The sequence below is a fragment of the Gobius niger genome (assembly GCF_951799975.1).
Source record: "Gobius niger genome assembly, chromosome: 4".
In the NCBI taxonomy this organism is placed as follows: Eukaryota; Metazoa; Chordata; class Actinopteri; order Gobiiformes; family Gobiidae; genus Gobius; species Gobius niger.
Window position 1 is genome coordinate 29,958,959 of NC_136855.1, and position 20,857 is coordinate 29,979,815.

The 20,857-nt window shown below is 41.5% G+C and overlaps 1 protein-coding gene across 1 annotated transcript in view; it reads left to right on the forward strand.

Moving 5' to 3' along the window:
• The first annotated feature begins 14,700 nt into the window (after window positions 1-14,700).
• The window catches only part of adamts18 (ADAM metallopeptidase with thrombospondin type 1 motif, 18), a 50,570-nt gene continuing 44,413 nt past the window's right edge, over window positions 14,701-20,857 (forward strand). Inside the window, exons 1-3 of the mRNA XM_079554670.1 lie at window positions 14,701-14,999; window positions 15,208-15,268; window positions 16,213-16,538. Of these exons, the coding sequence (XP_079410796.1) occupies window positions 14,895-14,999; window positions 15,208-15,268; window positions 16,213-16,538 (492 nt within the window). The 5' untranslated portion in view covers window positions 14,701-14,894. The remainder of the gene's footprint in view (window positions 15,000-15,207; window positions 15,269-16,212; window positions 16,539-20,857) is intronic.

The window sequence follows — 20,857 nt, forward strand, 5'->3', positions numbered from 1 at the left end:
GGAGGCAGGCTGTATGGGGCATTGAGACTCAGTGGAGAGGGATGTGCACTGCCCACTGTCATGCTGCATGGAGCTCAGAAACACACCACCATAAGTCAGAGTCACCTCCAGGCTACCAGAGGCAGATTCAGTCACACATCACATTCTAACAATAACATTATTTCATTGTGCACTGTTTAAAAAAACGTAATATACCCACAGCCAAATGGAAAGACATTGTTAGACTTGTTCGAGGACAGTCCAGGTATTAGTTAAAAATAATAATAAAATGAAACAACCTACCTTGTGTTTCGTCCTAAGTATAGGTCCTTACAGGAGACCCCCTGAGAGTCTCAGAGCCCAAGTTGGTTCATATGGCCCCGTTATTCCACTCAATAAAGTGAATTCTGAGCAGAACTAACAGCCAGTTAGCGATGTACCACACACATTGTTCATCACATGCTATTGCATATCGTCTCCAAGGAAATAAAAATCCTTCATGTTGTAAATATTTATGCCATGCTGAGATATTTTGGCATTTGTATATTTGTTAAGTTAAACCAAATTAAAATAACACTTGAAAGACTGTTGCCCAGTGCCACCAGAAAATCCCTCTCTGATGTAGAGCGCCGAGGAGAGTTTCACCAATATTTACAAATCTGATCTTGTGCATGGCTTCCTGAGCCAACCACATGTGTGCGCTCAACTCTTTTATGGAACAATATCACGCTAAACAAGCCTCTTCAAACAATGGAAACTATTTTGACTATCACCCCTACCACTGCTTCTGGAAGCCACCATAAAGTCCCTTTGGACCAGTAGTATCCATCGCCCGATACAACACAAACACACATGCACCTATCGTTTGCAATCACTTGGTTGGAAAGTTACTTAAAGATGGGTAGCAGTCGGTCTGTGCCAAACAGGCTGCAGCCATTTCCAACCTCATGTACACTTTGATGGGCATGCTATGCATTAATGCTATGCTGAGGCCTGACTTACTGTATCTCACTTCTGTCATATCAATATCTAGCAGTCAGTTGATGTCACATTTCCATACCAGCTTTCATGGTCTGAGGTGTTAGTCAGAGGTGTTACTGGAGACACCTGAAAGCTGGGATATAGCTGTGCACTGAATGGAGCAGGTTTGTGTGGGAAAGAGATGTGGCCTGTAAACCTCACTTGAATATTGTGCCTCTTCTGCATATTGTGTATGGAGCATATGTTAAGTTTAATGTTTATGTGAAGCAAACATTAAATGCTCATTAGCTGACACATGCTGACCCTGGCGTGACTTCACACGTCTCATGTACATTAAGCATTAGCATGTGATGGATGTAATTACAGTTGTAAGAAAACTTACCTACTGTATTTGTGGAATGTCTTCTGGTCCAGCCATGACTCCATCACGTTTTTGACCTGCGCTGCAAGAATTTGTTGACAATCTCGGGACATTTTAAACCAAGTTAAATCATGGCTTAACTCCAGTCTCCACCCCAACCTAAATTCAGGTTTACTTTTCCCATGAAAGTGATGTCATTTGTAATCTTTTAGCAACAATCCCATAATCACAATTAATCTTTCACCAACTCTTTTAGCCAATTTGGAACTTCCCGATAAATTTCCTTTAAGGTAGATAAGCACAGTATGTTGATGTTTCTTTTTTTAAATAGGTTGTTTTCCAATTTCTAAAGGGTTGGAGTTTATACTGTTTACACTGCCTTTGGGAAAGACCCTTCAACTAACATGCTGTATTTGTATCACACTACTGGCCACACTACTGTCAGTCTGCCCAAGGGCAAAACTGACAAATCAAGAAAATCATACTTCTCTATTCTGTCAATACTGTGTGAAATATGCACTTCAATAATCTTGACTCTGTAACTTCCTCCGAGCGAGTCATCTCAGCTTTTTAGTCGGTGGAGTTGATCGATTTGTCAAAGTGCCGCAAAATCTGTTACACTCCAAAACGTGTCTGTTTCACAAAGTAGGCCACATATGCTCAGCCTAAACACAAAGCTGTATAATCCGGCTTTGGGCTGTTTATCAGTGTTTACAACATTCTAAACATTTACAGGAGTGCGAGCGGCGCCGGTGACACCGCTCCTGACACCTCATCAGGAGTGACATGTGCGCTGCAGAGAGGGCTCCCTACTGAAAGACTAATAACACTTCTCTACAGGCCTAGGGGCAAGTGTGATTTCATATCCTTACTTTTCTAATGCTCTCCTTTGTTTCCCTCCGCAGACGTGTCGTTATGGAAACCTCGACCGGTACCTGGGATCTTTAGCAACCCTTGCTGTGCTAAACGGAGTATTGGTGAGCTTGGAATAATGTTTAGTTACATGTCTCATTCATGCATGTTTCAGTCATCTTGCATTATGTCTCCTCCTCCACCATCTGATGCCATGAAAAGTCATGAAGTGTGGCTCCTCTATGTCTATGTTATAGCTTCACCAGACTCATTCTTCCTAGTTGTTGTTGTTATTTACTTATTTTAAAGGCGGTGTCCCTGTCTTTGCCTCTTACAGTATATTTTGTCCGCAGAGATTTGAGGAAGTGTCCAGACTGCTGTGGACAGTCTGTGTCTTTTCATGAATTATTTCTAAGTATTGCAAACCTGGAAGTTGTTAGGCCAGTTGTTGGCAGTTCCATTTTGCTCATATGTTCATAAAGTTATCCCCCATGAAGAAACAAGATGTTAGGCATGTATTTTCCTTTTTAATCACCACAGACAGTTCACACATTAGTTGCTGTCTCCCTAAAAAATGACATAGTGCCTTTAAACAACTTCATTACCCCTCTGTGAATATTACAATTGCAGGCGTTTCATGTGCTCCAAAATTAGTGGAATTATTTAGTTATGAAATGTGAAACCCCGGTGCTAAGATATCCAAAAGCACTTTCTAAAGCCTGAATAAAGCGCCGTACAGGCCTACTGCGAGACCCTGAGGCCTCTGCTGGCATCTGTCCCTGATGACTAACCCACTGACACACAAAACTAAAGCCGTCCGCTCAGAATTTCAGAAAAGACCCAGATATGAATGAGGTTCTGCTGAGTAGGAGCTTTAGCTAAACATTAGCTCTTTATGCCACCCGTCACCTGACGCTGGGCGCTTCTTTGTTAGGGTGAAGGTTTGAGAGTCCGCCCGGGCGCCACACAACACAAAACATCTTTTCTTACTCCGCTCACCTTGGGGAAACAGAATGAGGTAATGCCGCTCAGTTTACCAGATAATTTTCATGAGCATTTGCTGCGCTGTTTGCGCTGCAAATAAGAAAGTAAGGAGTGGATTGCAAATATGTTGAATGAAATGCATTTATGAAATAAAATACACTGGTTCTGTGGTTCTGGTTCTTCAATACTATGTCAGCTAAAATAAACACCTGCTTTTATTGCTTTTCCTCACAAAGCACAATCTATCTTAAATATCTGTAAACTGGCAGATGGAGCACACATGGCATGATAGTGTACATGCAATTCTTAACTAACTGGGGGAAAAAATTGTTTGACAAAGAGCAATTCATCACAAAGAAAAGGGAGGCAAGGAAAAGGGGCAACTAAAGCTCATTCATACATCATAAGACGCAAGAATTTTGTTCTTTAGAGCTGCATTAAGTAATTTTTGCCTTGTAACCATGGATCGGTTACAAGACGTTTCCATCGGGGTAGTTTCTTTCCTACTTTCTCCCCGGGGAAAGTAGGAAAGTACTGTTGTATAAAAATGAACGTGCATAGGCTGTAGCAAAATACTAATAAATGACGGGGGGCATAAAAGAAGAGATTAAAGACTGTGGATGGTAAGAAATAAGAAAGCTCTTCTTGCAGGGTCAGGGGAGAAGCTGCATAACAAGCAAATCTCTATACTGAATACAATAACAGAACAGCATCTATTATAATAATACCAAATCAAATGTAAAAATCCAGTGTTAGGGCTCTTTATGGGTTCGAGCCCATGTGTCCAGAAGATGGTTATTCAGGTTCGGACAGAATGGGCTCGGGTGGATTGGGAGACCTTTTTTTTTTTAACCTATTCCAAACTCTAATCCAGATCTCAAAACATAGATACAAACAAATTCAAAAGCACTGTGGTACAAAATTTGAGACATGCCAAATGTTCCCTAAAGAGAAACCCATTTGCGCCCCAACACATCACCAGTTGGGTCTATAAAAGGTCATTGTTTTTCTGGGTCAAGTTCATATGCAGTTTTAAGTTCATCCACAAAGCCTGCTACCTCCAGCTCAGACTTGCCCTCTTTTCTATACGCATTAAGATATCAAAGGATTAGCCTCATAGTCAACTTGTAAATATTTACCCCGAAAAGCTTTTATTAAAGGCTTCCTCATTTCATTTGCCGAGGATGAGTGGAGTCGCTGACAGTTGCTTGGATTGTGCTCCACTGGCAGGGGTCGGCCTGTCTCATCGGCAGCACATGCTCAAAGAGCCCCCAGATACAGAATGGATATCAGCAGACGTAAACTGTTAATGTGGTACTGGTCACATGAGCGTGTAAACAGGACATGTGGAGAAGGTTCCTCTCCAAACAGTCAGTCAGCCTGTGGTTCTGTGGCTCAGCTGAAACAAACTCAACTCGCTTATTGTGATATATACAGCTTTTCTGTCTTCTATTTGCAACAATGGTGAAACCGGAGAATTTTGAGTGGCGGCTGGTTTTGGAGTGGAGCAAGCAGAAAGGAAACATGGTGATGAATACCCGCTTTTTAATCGTGTGTGGATCATAATCACATCAACCAGACTTTCTGACTTTCTCACAGTATGCCAGACATTCTTTTTAGAACATGATTCACAAACAAAAACATGGTAATGAGGCCATATCATGGTTCGACAAAATACTCGCTCTAGAGCCAAATGCAGCTTTTTAAACTCCTCAGGTGAGTGTAACGGGACGAGTTTGTCTACCTTGCAAACCCACCTACTACCTACGTTCGTCCCCTCACCTGACCTTCGACCCTCCAACGTCACTTGTACTTGTTGTTGCCGCACCGTCATGGACGCAAGACTGGAGACCCAGCTGAGAGGACGATTTGGCGCACTAGAGCCATTGCGTAAAGCCATCAAGGCCAGTGACTGGGCAGAGTTATGGGGAATCATCGCATGTTGTCGGCCCTGGACTCCTTCACCACGCGTTGGTTTGGCCACGCTTAAGTGGTGCAGATACTGATACCAACCATCTTCCACGTCGTCTGCTACTAAAGGGCGCTCCTGTTCAGGTGCATGGTCCAATTGCTCCACGGAGTTGTGTGGAGGTGGATTGATAGGCGTTCATTTGGTGGTCTACCGAATGGAGGTAAAGCAGTTGGGAAGCGGGAATAAGGCCACTTAACACTACGGACGATTAAAGCGTTTATTTTGGGTAAATGGACTGGCGATGTGAAGCTGCAACTGTGCAAATGTTGTTTTGATTACCTGTCATACTATGGCTCACCTGTTTTTTATAGGAATAGGCCACCGTTTTTAAATACTGATATATGTTCCTTAGCTTGGACGGGTTGATATGTAGTTGTCTGGTCTTTACGCCTGCCCTCAGTCATGTAAACAGAGCACAGATGGCATTAGCATACAGCCTCAGTATAGCTCCAAACTGAGGTGGTTACTTGCTACCAAGCTCTTTCCCTATTTAAATATGGTTACATGGGCCTTAACACGATCCAAGGATAGATAAAGATAAACTATCTTGCAAGGTGTAGTAAAATCACTACACTACTATATTGCAAGGCATAGTAATAATACTACGCCTTGCAATATAGTTCCCCTTTTTATCTGCCTAGAAAATCGACATGTTTATGTGACTATATTTGGTTTAAAGTAACATTCTTAAATTATTATTAACATACATCAACAAAATATCTCTGTCAATTAGTTAAACATACTTGTGTTGCCTGGTTATGCCATGGGTCTTTGGTTTTGTTTTGCTTTGTTTTAAATCAAACAAATTTAAGTTAATTTACCAACTCCCTTTGTTGGTCACATGAGGCTTGTTTTTTTCTTTTTGAGATCGTCTCTACCTTACCTGCACCCAAAACACCACTCACTACAACACTTGGTAGATGTGAAATGGAGATTTACATTGGGTTTCTTTTTTTTACTTGAATTTTTCTTACTGTCCTTGGTCAGTTTACTTATGTCAGTACCGTTTTTCTTTGTTTTAAGTGTGTGTGTGTGTGCGTGTGCGTGTGCCCCCTGCTGGCATGTTCTGTGTCATAACACCCATCTAAACATGCATTAGACTTAGAGACATACATGAATGTGGCTATGCATTAAAACAAACATAGCAAAACTCTTAAATTATAGAATGTTTTTTTTTTTTAAGTACAGTATCCGTTGTATGAAGAAATGCAAAGGAGATTAAACGTGTGTGGTAAGTCCGCCTCAAACAGCGAGACCTCAGGCCAGCAGCAGACCGTGTCTAATGGGAATTAAACAGCGCATTTAAAACGTTTTCTCAGCCCAGCGCCATCACAACAGTAGGAAACCTGCTCTGCTTGACTACTGTGTGTAGATGTTCATCCACGGACAGGAGAGGGTAATCAAAATAGTTCAGCGATGCAAGAAAGCGAGATTTCAATGCTGTGTGCGGGGACATCACGCAGAGGCCAAGATAGGGAATTGGAGTAGAAGATAGTAGATATTTTCACTCTTCTGTGCGCTGTCAAAGTTCATGACATGTTACACAACCTGCAGTTGACGATCACTGAATATATTATTTTTAAAGTCACATTGCGGAAGATTCCAGGTTATTTCTTGCCTCCCGGGTTTGCCCCTGTTTCAGAGCATGGTGTCCTGCACTGGTCAGCTCCTCCACCTCCTCCTTCCTCTTCCTCCTGCGCAGCACCCTCCGCTCCCTTTGCCCTTGAATCTTATTTGAGAAGTACTCATAACTCAAGCTATTTACTGGAGAATATTTTTCAGATTATTTGCAACACACATTTTAGTTATAGCCACCAGTTTACCTTTAAAACACTATAATCTGTGCCGAAATTATCCAGTATTCTTTGTAATGTGCTCTAATTGAGACTTCTATGCATGTTTGACAGACTACAGACATATTAGTTCAAGTCTGCTGACATCTAATAAGAGGCTGATAGGGATAATCCTTCATGGGGAATAAGTATGTTACAGGAGCTTTAATGAAGAAAAGAAGTGGACAGCAGCAGGAGCTCTGATGTGTTGTAGCTTACACTAATGTGCTCACTCACTTTCCGTCTCCATATATCCACACATGAGGATCACAAAAATGGCTTGTTGAAAAGTGCCATTGTAATGTAATTAACAGGCTGAAAGGTTTCTGTTTACAGTGTGCTAAAATCACAATAAAAGTTCTCTCAGATGGATTTCACTGTCGGTACAGCAGCACCTCCGCAACACAATAATGGTATGATTATTAAGTCCAAGAATTGTTGGATTTACTTGACTCGAAGCCATTTCCTTCCCACCAAACTGCTCTGGGCTTCATTGGGACTGAGGCTTCCACGAGTTGCAGCAGTGGGCAGCGACACATGACAGTGTGCAGGTGGAACACATTTTTCAAAACAAATCTCTCGCCAAATTCTGATGAACTCAAATGATGAAGACTTTAAGACAGGGGTGTCAAACATACACCATACAGCCTGATCCGGCCCGCTAGAGCATAAATTCCAGAGTATATTAAAAAAAAAAGTAAGTCTCTAGCCCATTCCTGTGCGGAGTTATGATTTTTAAAGAATAACCAGAATGCTCATTCTAGCCACTAGGGGGCATTTAATTAAAAAAAGAAAAAGAAAAAAAGGAAAGAGTTCCACATGTGTCCAGCAGAGAGCACTGACATAACAAGAGCTCAGTATATGAACACATTATATAGCCACGTGGTAAATCGACACTCTGTGGCTTCAATAACAGCTTACCACCACCGAGTGTGGAGAGAATGAATCATGACTACTATGTTGTACTTTGAGGAACTTGTGACACAGGCTTGTAAAGTGCAATACAAGTGCAAGCCGTTGTTATTTATGAAGCTACAGTTAAGTTGGGGCTTCGACCAAATCCCAGCTTATTATTATTCATTTATTGGAAAAATGTTTTCTATTATATGCGGCCCGCGACCCGCTGTGGGGGCTTCATTTCGGCCCGCGACCCAAAATGCTTTAAGACATCCAGGGAGGTTACAGTTAAAACAGCACCGGCGGTGTGCTAGACACTACGCTAACCGGCTACCATGCAACCTCACATTCATTCCTTAGGGGCAATATAGAGTCACAAATTGACCTAACACATGCTTGTCTTTGCATGGTGACTTAATGCCTGGAAGAAAACCCAGAGTAACACACGGATGAGATACAGACTCAATTAGTTTAACTTACTCTGTCTAGTAGAAAAAATATGCTTTGAACTATACACGTACCCGAAACCTGCATACAATTAATTCACATGAACAATAGCAGTTTGCTGGAGGCGTTGTGAGAGAACTTTCAGCACATTTATTCTCAGCTACCTTTTTCATTCACCCCAGCTTTAAAGGATCTGTATCCTGCTATTTTAGCCATCCCAAAGTAAACTATAGGCATTCATATGATATATTGTACCTCTACCACTATGCAGTAGATTATTTGTGAGAAATATAAGTATTTTCTGGGGGTATTTTGCAAACCCGGATGACACGATGCTTCGATTCAGTTAACTCCGCCCCCTCTCTCTAACACACAAGCTAACACGCGTTTTGATTGACATTATGGGACTCGCGTTGGTTATAAAAGTTAATCCACTTTGATTCTGGCGAAGGTTCACCAAGCATCCATCAAGAGACAGTCACAGAAAAACACTATTTTGGCTGATAGTCGGCGAGTTTTGGAAAGAAATTCCAACTTCTGGCTAGTGGCCTTTTCTTTGTCATGTTGAATAAAGTCCTCATATAGACAAACACGCTTTTTTTCTCTCCGTGACATTATCGTTAGGTAAGAAAAAAGAACAGGCATGTCCAGAGTAGGTTAGAAAGAGCTCCTTCTTCACAATAACTCTGGTGGTGTTTTTTGATAAGGAAAGAGCATTACAACATGACTAAAAGCTCCGAAAAGCAGATTTTGCATGATATAGGAAAGTGATATTTCAGGATTTTTGACATAGGGCCTGATTTCCCAGTTATCCAGAGTGATTTCTGGAGACATATATGTTTAAATTCATGCAGTCCTTATATTTGAAGAGTTGACGGTGCTAGGCTAGTGCGAGGCTAGCGCATGTCTATGGTAACTAGTAGCCTGCATTAAAAACCTCTTCAAAATTATCGGGTAGTCCTCCAAACGTTGCCATGTCTGATTTGTAGAAAGCTCCTTTGTGAATTCCACGTGTAGTAATGCCGGCCACAGGTAAACAAACTACTGTAGATCCGGAAACCCAGAAGATCACTCCGCCGCTGTGTGGCTTGCAACCAGGAAGCTGATGCTGCTCAAATATAAGTTGTTTAAACGCAAAACGGTTATATTTTAGAAATTATTCAGTCAACACAGATATTTATATCGTTAGTCTGGTGTTATTAGTGATTTGCCTCAGGTGCACTGTGCTTGGGTCAGACTGTTTTTAATGCAGGCTACTAGTTACCATAGACATGCGCTAGCCTAGCACTAGCCCTAGCAACACTAAACTCTTTAAATATCATATCAATTCATGAATAAAAAAAAAATACATCTCCAGAAATCAATAACACTCTGGATAACTAGGAAATGAGGCCCTATGTCAGAAATCCTGAAATATCCCTTTAAGGACATGCTAGAGCGAAAAAGGCTGTGCACCAAGGCTACAGTTCTTCTTGTTTGCAACACAAAATCACATCAAACATCCAGGGAGCAGTTAGCACCTCGCCTGACGCGGGCCACACGACGTCATCAAAGACAGAACGCTGAAGTGCCGGTGGGACAATCCCTCTCACCCCTCCATCCCTTGGACTCCTGGCACCTGTCTGACAACTGATGACATCTCCCTTTGCAAGTAACTATCCCTTCTGACTTCAAAGTAAGAGCGGGGATTCCCAACGCCGCATTGACTAGCATATGGATATTTATAACTATCTGAGCTCATTCTGTGATAAGCTGTGCCAAAATTACACCGTACTGTTTTCTTGGATGTCAAATACAAGGTTTCAGGAAATGGGCACTTAAGACCATTAGGACCACATCATATGTAATGTGAGCTACTTAACCACTAAGCAGCCTGCAAATGAGAATATATGTAATAATGCGATTTCTTTGAACAAACTCCCATAATGATATAGAAGGGCAAAATGCATTCCTCTGCATCAAAATAAAGTATGTAATTTTGCTTCTACGTGCAGGGTAAATGTAAATTCATGCTTTATTTAGACTTGGCAAACTTTAGAACTCAGAACAAGGGGAGTAAAATAAGTTTTGGCGCAGAGGCTTTAGAGACGATATTCTACTTTTGGTAGTCTCTTTTATAGTGAAAAGCTCTAAAATGATTAGAACGCACTATGAAAACATGAACAAGCCTGTAGGTCACATGGCGTCGCTAATGTTGAGAGTTATGTCTTTGATGAGGGGATATTAAAACCTGGTTAGAAGCTAGAAAATGAAGCATAATTTCACATGTAAACTCTAGTCATCAAGGCATGCTCTACAGCAGAGAAGTGTAACAAAAAAATGGTTTAATGCTCTAAAAAGTCATAACAGACGGTCACTTATGTTCAAATGTAAGCTCTCTGTGACAAGGAGCTTCACACTAAGACCGTATATTTAGTGCATAGAGCGGCATAAATGTTCAGCACACACTTTACTGATGATAAATATCACAGAGGCAGCTCGAGCAGATGGACCATAATTACCAAATTTCACTCGTTTGATGTTGGTGGGGGGTAAAACAGAAAGAAAAAAAAGTGGAGAGGCAAAGTACTCATTTCAGTGGAATTCAGACTTACTTGAACGCTGACTCACTGGACCGTGGCGGAACCAGAATCCATAATGCTAAATCTATCTGTTCTCACCTCGCAAACGCACAAAATGTGAAGTTGGATGGTTTGATTTGCTCAATTTCAATTCTTCACACCCAACAGTTTGCCTCACACCAAAGAATCCTCTCCATGTTTACGCACAGGTAAAAAAAAAAAAACATAGCTGCAGTAAGTTTGTACTAAAGGATAACACTAAACTATGACAATGTTTTTACACTTCTACTCTAAGTACTGGTTCATCACTGGTATAATGTACTGGATGACTAAGGCGATTATGTTATTAAGATGACAAATGATCCCTGTGTTTGCTGCTTATCCTTCATGTGGTGAAATGTTCTCTGAAAGGTGTGACTGTGGGTGAGTCTGTGGGCATTAAGCTCTGAGAATGCTGGAACAAATGATGATGTCTCCTGTACTAATACAGCAGATGGTGGAAACGGACGATTCCACACTGAAAACTTTAAAGCTAATAAAAAAAAAGAAACTACATGTGGTCACTATCAACGTTTAAGAACATGCACTTGAAGAGAGGATTGACACCCTGGTCTGTATGCTCGGTTTCTTTGAGGCCCAATGTATTTAAGTGATAAAAACGGTCCATTTTCCAAAACGATTTGTTTACATGTATTTGGGTCACCGGGCAAAAGATGGAGATCAACTTGTCACTGCCTAATCTCTGGACTTTTTAACCTCTTGTTCTCAGGGGACTCAAGTGGTGTAATGTGTTTTAAATCCTACAGAATCTATTTCTATCCTTAAGCTAAAAATACAGAGCAGTAGTCTATATTTCTGTCAGCTGTCACCAGATATGCGTGTATGGGTTTTTGTGATGACAATGATAAAAAACAACAACTACCTGGACATACCCTGATAACTCAACAGCCTATACAACTGAAGTTCAATTGCCTGAGTAACTTTTTAAGGAAAGTGTACTTCTAAGACGGCACTGAACCTCCACAAACAAAACAGAAGCACTGTCAGAAGGATATCCAGGCAGAAAAAGGCTTACATATGGCAAGCTCTTTGAGAGATGAACAAAATAACCCCCAGTGCCCCGCTTGCACCGCAATTCTTTCCACTTTCTAATCTTGTCGTCATGTTGTGCTCTTGCGGTGTTTCTGCGAGACCCGAGCAAAGCAATCAGGTAGACTAAGTGTCAAACATGACCTTGTACAAAAACTCCTGCACGTGTTGTGTGGCTAACTATGGAAACAATGTGTGTCTGCGTTTCCTCACATACACACACAGGAGATGTGAGCAGCAAGCCGTCAGCTCTGCTCCTTTTCTCTGCTCAGTCTTGGAATTGTCAGTCACACCATCTGTAGGGCTAACTTAAAGTGCATGTGACACATTAGACACATTTTTTTGCTAAAACGTAGTGAACACAATTCTACGTAAAGTTTAGCTAAACATTTTACTCAGCTTGTTTTAGCTTGACATTTTTTGTGACGTTTGCAGTTTCACTTCCTTATTGGACACTGACAGGAAGTGACATAGATTGAGGCAAACAATTTTAAACTGTTGCCGTGTCAACCATGCCATACAAGGGGGCGTGACCTCGCCGATAGGAAAGGAAGTATGTTTTTGGGAATATAAACTTATTTATGACATAGCAATAAAGTCAATTCTAAATCGGGCCTATATGGATGTTTTTCACAACAGTTTGTTTAGCAGAAGCAAAAAAAAGGAAGTTATAGCTAGCGTTAGCATGTTGCTTACATGACACATCATGTTAGAATTCTCTGTTATTGAAGTAATTATGGACTGTTGAGCCACTTTGCTCCTCACCATGTCTTTGTATCTTTATTGGGTAGAAAGCTATATTGATAATTCAGCATTTGCTAAATTAGTTTTGGAGTAATTATGGGAAGTTTAGATTTTTGTCCTCTTTGTTTTCCCCCTCAACCGCTTCAAACATGACCATATATAGCCGATCAGTCAAACTGCTATGCTTCCTGTCAGTAGTTCAAAAATTCAAATATTAGTAACTTTTTGTCCTTCACTAAAATGACTGCTATCTATCTATCTATCTATCTATCTATCTATCTATCTATCTATCTATCTATCTATCTATCTATCTATCTATCTATCTATCTATCTATCTATCTATCTATCTATCTATCTATCTATCTATCTATCTATCTAGATGATGTTCAACCAGTGTGTTAGAACCACTTTTCGATCACAATATTCCAACCATGAGTGGGTCAGCTTGGGTAAATATTGCACAAAGTAGTGGAGGATCCCCGGTGGCTACTGCCGGGGTTTTAAAGGTGATCCTGCCGTATCTGTGGGATGTGCTTTTGTCAGAATAGCTGGCAGGGAGCTGTGAGAAGCCTTATTATGCTCCGCGGAGTGTGAAATCTTTGTAGTAAGTTGGCTGCGCGCTTCAAAACGGTGTCTGTCAGTGCGTTCTGAGCGCATATCCAGGTGTTTGCCAGCCAGTGGGATGGAAAGTCAGCAGCGGGACCACCTGTTCACGGCAATTAGGGGAACACACATATACAACAGTGCGGGGTTGCCGAGGAGGGAGGCGCCACTGCATGTCTAATTAATGACTCTTATTCCATTTGGCAAGTACTGAGTGAAAACATGGCACAATCAGCCAAAGCATTGGTAAATGATCAAATCGGGTCCTATTATGTCAAACGGTTTAGACAGGGGAGGTTTTAATCTATAGGCACTCTTCACCTCAGTACAGTTTGAAGATATTATTTAATAATAGTGTATTTAATGTAATAGTGTGCCTGATTATTTTGTTCAGGCTACAAACAATAGAAGAGGGAGAGTTTTTAAAATGTTACTTGGTTCAAACTCATCCCCAACTTTCCTACTGCATTTCTAACATTCCAATTCTTCACAGGGATGAGTTCATAAGGACATTTCTCAACTTTCTTGGGAGCAATATTCCTACTGCCCTCGAACAACTAGTTCACAATCGATGAAAATGCTATAAGCCTATAATTACAAGAACAGTGCACACAGGGTTCTTTTTTCATTCCACAGATGCTTTAAAGGCACACTGTGTAACATTTTAGAGCCAGACGTGCAAAGCATGAGCCTAATGATCAGCTCGACACAGTTAACAATATTTTAGCATTGGGTAATCAGAGAATTGATTTGGATGAGGACTTAACCAATTTAAATCATGCATTTGACTGTCTTTAGTCAACATCGCCATGGAGAGGAGCTGGAGACGTACCCACTCCCAGAAAAGTTGCAGTAAGGTTTTAGGAGAGATGAGCCACTAACAACAAAAACACATGTTTTTTGGTTGTTGTTTTTTTAAGCATTTATTAATGATACAAATAACTGTAATAAAATAAATGCTTGTATTTTTCTCCTGTTTATTACGCAGTGTGGCTTTAAGTTAGTTAAAAACAAATAATGGCTATGATGTGTTCAAAGGTTAATGCGAGTTGTATCGTCTTTCAGAAGAGAACAGACTGCAAGACACTCGGTGCCAGGCACTTTTCCATGACTATTTCCATATTTACCCTTCTTAACCTTAGCTGTAGCTTTGCCGTTGCCTGAGTGAAAATTGTTGTCCTCAATTGATCCTCGATCTGCTCAGTACAAGTCCCAAACTGAAAGACACAAGTGACGCCTGAACGCATCACAAAGTCGGCGTGTCTGCCAAAGCGGAGGAGCGTCTCGTCTCTTTTATCTCCTCGTGGTAAAGTGATGCTGCGCGCTGATTGGCTGACGGCCCCGGTGACTTCTTTAGCGCTCCATCCTGCAGGCCGACCCTCGGAGTGTCTGCCTGGCTCAATGCTCAGTCAGCACTTCTCCCCGGTGATCCCCGGCGTCCGTGCGCCCCGTGACCTGCAGCACATTTCACCTGGACGACCGCAGCGGGAACTAGACCGAACAATGCGTGCAAGTTGCGTGCTCCGATCCCACAGGTCATTGCCGCGTGTGCGCTCTCTGAGGAGGTAACGGAGGTGCGTAAAGCCTGCACCATGGATGGTCTGTTTCTTCTTTTGACATGGACTTTACCCATTCCGCTCCTTGGATCTGCCTCGGTCAGACTAATGCCCACCTTGCTGTGCTGGAACATTATCAAGGCAGGTGCACATTTACTCTAATTTATGACTAACACAACCAGCTGTTATACTTGATTATGTTGTATTTTACTATTCTGATGATATGCATGCGTTTCTGTTGCGCCAATGCCAGTGGTGAGCGGACACATGTTTCTGCCATGAAGTCCGTTTATCACTCCTACTGTTGCACCAACCTGTTGCTACCTGTCTCTTTATGATTTTGTTGCAGACGCTGCACGTTTACTGCTCCCACACCGCAGTGGCCAGCGACAGCCAAGGATTAAATCACGGTAAGTGCTCCCTGCCTTTTGATATCGGCTGATGCGTCTTCCAGCTGGCACCACTCAGGCATATAGGCATAAATGTGATCCATGGGATTTCTGCGCTAAGTTATTGTACCAGTGTTACTTGTAGACGAGAATGAAGGGTCTTGTAAGAACTCTTCTGCAGTGTATCCACTGTATACAAACTTAGAAGACAGCTGGTTGTCTATAAAATAGTGCATGATATAAATATAAATTGTCATTCCCTCAAATCACTTCTTGCTTGTGAAAATGATTTAGGTTTTGTACATTTTATTTGACTGGGTGAAATTAAGGCATCATGTCTTTACAACCTCAGGCTGACTCATATCTAATATGCATGGAAATATGATGTTAGTGTTATTGCTTCTGTCAAAAGCCATCTGTGATCCATATGATCTCAGTGCTCTGAGCAGCTGTTGAGATGGTGTATTAATGCTAAAGAGCATGTGGAAACACTGCATGCCTGCATAAAGATGTTGTAATAATGCTGTCATACTGTATTCAAATGCAATATTGATTTTTTGGAAACGATGTAATGTAAATTAAAATACCATTTAGCAGTTTGGAGTGATCTGACTATAAAACAACATGTAAATTAAACGGTATTTCAGTAACACGGAGATAAAAGAGGAATAATTCAAGTAAGTTATTTTCAAAACAAGACCTGACTGAAATACAATGTTTTAATCTGCAAAAGTAAGTTATGTTAGATCTTTGTTGAGCTCATATTGGAGGAATTATTTATACCATGGGTCAATGTCCTGTAAACTAAGCTCTTAACAGTAGGGGTAGGAGAAGGCGATGTTTTTCTTATGCCAATATTATTTTGGATTCTTAGTTTTTCAAGAGACACAATACACCATGAGACTCTCGACAAACTTCACATCCAAAATGTTCTCGATTGTAAGCTGTGCCCTTTTCCCTCCCAGACTATGTGCTTGTGAGCCCTGTGGAGGTGGACTCTGAAGGCTTGTACCTGAGCCATGACCTGAGCAGACACCGCAGCAGAAGGTCCTTGTCCTCCCTCACCCCCTCCTCCTCCTCACTGCACTACCGCCTGTCCGCCTTTGGCCGGGACATGCAGCTGGATCTGCAGCCCTCCTCTGTGGTGGGCCCGGGGTTCACTGTTCAGACTCTCAGCTCTGACGGCATCTCCACTGTGACTGGAGATCCTGCCTATCACAGCTGTCTCTATCAGGGAATAGTCCACAACGTGTCATCTTCATCTGCAGCTATCTCCACGTGTTCAGGCCTGGTAAGTGTCTTCTGACTCCTGCATCCCTTAGGCCTGTGCAATGATGGAGAGAAACTATTACTCAAGTGCTGCTCTTCAAAACCCATGTGAACACAGCCTACATACAAACATGGTGATACAAACCTTCAGGAATTAAACTGTTTTGATCCTTTTTGCCATGCACTGTTACTGTCAAAAGTAACATTACTTCTATTTGAGTACAGTGTTTCAACAGCATTTAGTCCACACTCTAGCCAGCCCAGATCTCCCTCAATGCATGGCCTCATTTTGTCCAAAATTTTTGAAAATCGTTGTTCCCTTGGGCTAATGGAACCCATCCAAAGCTATTTAAAAGAAGATGATAGTTTTCAGACCATTTGGAAACACAAACATGCACCTCATCCGCCCTGGCCACTTAAGGCACCAACCTTTTGTCAACCCTGTATTTTTCTATGTGCACTTTCCCCCACTCACATTAAGGGCTATTGCACCATGACATCACCACCCAGGAGAGACAGCATCAGATTCTTGCATTGTGTTAAGCACCTCTTTGAACACGGGTTTGAACACAGGGAGGAGTGTAGCAGACAATAGAGTCGGGGCACTTGAAAAGGATGGGGAAGAAGGGTTACACTGCTGTCATTGCTGACCAGGAAGAAATACCATCATTTGGTTTATTTGAAGAACAGGTTTACCGGACAAGATCTCTGCATTTTCATAGGTAGCAATTGTGCAGATGTAGAAGTACTTTCGATTGTATCATTAGGCACAAGTGAAAGACAGGTTGAGTGGTTTGTGCTTGCCCTAGGGGTCCTTGAATTTGAATTGCAGTGATGCCTTTGGTTTCCTTGCACACATCTTTGACCATTTTTAAACTCACAACTGAAAGGATTGCTGCATAACAGAGGGGCTTATGTGGTGAAAAATAACTCCAAAAACATGGATCTTTGCTGTGAATGGCCTTTCTTCTCTGACCTGACACTATTCTATGCTGTGACTACAGGCTGCCAAATTTGAGGTTTTTGCAAAAATAGCATTGTCTGTCTCTGGCTGTGCATCAGGTGCATGTTGGCACGCTGGTGTGTTTGTTTATTTATCTGCCTCAGCACAGTTTTGATGCTCTTGTGACATAGTGACATATAACATTCCACACGTTTCCTCTGGGTACTCCGGGTTCCTCTACCACTAAAAACATGTACAATAGGCCAGGATGAATGAGAGTGTGTTTGAAATTAGGACGACGAGGAGGACGACGATATTAGTCCAAGATTACCATTTCCTGTGTGCTGTGTTTACATGCACGAGAGATGTATGTTCATTAACATGCACTCTCCCGACCAAATAAACCAACAAATGAATAAAATAAATTCATGCCACCTTTATTTGATCAAGTCTAGGCTCTGCAACATTATGTGACCAAAGAATGAGGTTGAGCAGACTACCTGATCATATTTAATGATCAGGTTACTCCATCAATGGATTGATGGCACGGGCATATTCCAAGATGACGTTGCCTTGACTCATTTCGCTCAGATTGTTCAGAGAGCACCCCTCTCACACATGGATTGGCCTCTACAAAGTCCAGCCGTAAACCTAATTGGATTCTTTGAGATGTGCTGGAGAAGACTTCACACAAGACCTGGGCAAATTAGCCTATTCCTTTGCAGAGTTATGATTTTTTTTAAAGAAATAACCAGAATGTTCACCCCAGCCACTAAAAATAAAAGGAAATAATTCCACTGACATAACGAGAGATCAGGATACAAACAACACATTGGCTACAGTCCTGTCAGGCTCATTATTTTTCATTTATTGAAAACAGTTTCCTCAATAGTATTTTCCCAATCAAAACATATTTTTATTTAGGAGCTTTTGGACCCCGGCAATACACTCCCCATGTATGTTTTGGCCCCCAGGGAAATGTACTTGCTCCTACTAAATACCAGTATCAGATATTCAAAATACACAATTTAGTGTAATGTACAATATGATAAAGTTTGCAGAATAGGTTTGAGTTATTGTTGGTGCGGCCCTCCGACTCAACTCAGGCTTCTTATGTGGCCCCTTATGAACATGAATTGCCCACCCCTGCTTTACACAGTGATCCGACTCTTTCTTCATTAAAACAGCATCTTGGTAAAAGATTTTTGATCTTGTGCAGAAGCTTATTGAAACAATGCCACATTGTGCCGGGATATAATATTCGAGTGTCTGAACTTTTTGACGGTTACTTTTTCTACTCCAGTTATGCCAAAAATATTTTCCCATGGACATAAGTTTGTTAATGTTTTACTTCTTATTTAATTCCCACCTGTTGAATCCTTGACTGAACCAGCCAGAAAATGATTATTAAAATGAGTTTACTCTACCTTTGTTTACTTTCTCTTGGAATGTGACCAAACTCTGACCATTATACTACAAACAGACAAACCCAGCCAAAAGCATCTTCCATAGAGCGTGCAAATGAGACCGATGCATTTACAAGATGACAAACGAGTGTTAGGAGATACCACGGCCTCAGTGCACCACTTATTAGTTTGTGTATAGGAATCCTGTTGCGTTGCTAGGTTGCAAACCTGACTCGGCCTCATTCATCTCTGTCAACATCGAAGAAATACGATTAATATTTCCCCCCTTAAGACAGTGTAATTACTAGAAGCTGTGCGGTCATTCAGTTTATGAGGTGACTTGCCTCTGTGGCCCACCAACACGCCGGCTTTCACTGACATCTCCCAGGCCAGCCCTAAACAGATGTACATGCTACCCCTCTGTTAAAGACATACCTCTATTCATCATGTCCTGTCTCAGCCTCCTGCTCTTTTGTCCCGCGCCTGCCCTGTCTCTACAACAGTGTTATTTTTGACAGCAACCTTTTTTTTTTCAATTTTAGCCAAAATGTTGTTACAAAAGTGTGTACATCGAAAGAGGAGCGAGTAAAGTTCAAACTGATAGCTGTGGTCTAATATTATTCCTAGTTTTTAAAGACTTTTCCAACGTTTCAACTCAGCACTTATGGACCACAAAACACATTTCATTCCATTACGAGAATAAAATCCGGCACAGGGCCTTCAACTCTACTCTCCAACTCCTCTTACGTCGCAATTAAAGCCAAGGGTGAGGTTCGCGCCGCCCGCTTGGCACTGCTAATCTTCACATTGTCCTTTTCATTAGGCTGGCTTCCTCTCACAATGCAGCACCACTGACCCGTTCTCTTAAGAGCCCTGCCAGAGCACAGTGTGATCGGGTCATGATTGAATTTGAATGGGGCAGTGCTTGAAGCTTTGATCTATTTTTACTCATCTATCAGTGCTTTATGAGGTTTTACTGGGAAAAAGAAGACAAAAAGTGCAGTCCGCGTTGAATTGGAAGCTTGCCTAATGGACTTGTGGGTATGATGCTGGTCATGTTCTTTGAGCTTATTACTGTACAGGTTTAGGTGTTTCATGGTTTTGCATCCTGGTATTCAATTAGACTGTTGCTCATCCTGATGCAATTGGTCGTGTTAGGAAAACCACATTTCCTAACGTTTTATATGGAACATTATTTGTTATAGTTTTCTAAATAAAAAGGAAAATGAAACTTAAGTTAATGTATCATCGCTTGCAGTATATGTAATAGGATAATGATGTAGATTGAGAGTTGTTTGATCAGTTCTCTCTATAATTGGATGACAAGCGTACTCAGAGTACTCTGCATATACAGTATGTAGTGAATGGTAAATGGTAAAATGGTCTCAACTCATATAGCGCTTTTATTGTGTATTTTTTATTATGTATTTTGGACAGTGCATGTTGATGAACACATCACACTGCCCTTGGGCTAATTTGCATCCGTCGTCCCACACTCGGACTCTCATTCATCCTGGCCTAATGTACATGTTTTTAGTGGTAGGGGAAAGTGGAGGAAACCTACGGACACACATGGAGAACATACAAACTCCATTAAGGTGAGAATCGAACCCAGGACCTTCAAGTTGTGAAGCACCTTCATTCGGCCCAATGTGCTTTACAGCAAGGGACACTCTCATTCATACACCAATGTACGCAGACACTGGAGGCAAGGTGGGCGAAGAGTCTTGCCCAAGGACACAATGACAGTGGGCACCAGCGGGAGACGACCTACTCTACCGACTGAGCCACTGTCAACCCAATGTACTTTGAAATCCCATCAACTTTGTTTTCAGTATTTATTGCTGTATTACAGTACAGTAATTTCCAAATATTAGTCATAATCTCTATATTACGACAGAATGGGTGTACGTTTGTGGCCGTCTTAAAAGCATTCATTGTTTAAATCGGTGTTGCTTGACCCTTGTTTCTTATTCGCTTGCCAAGATCTAA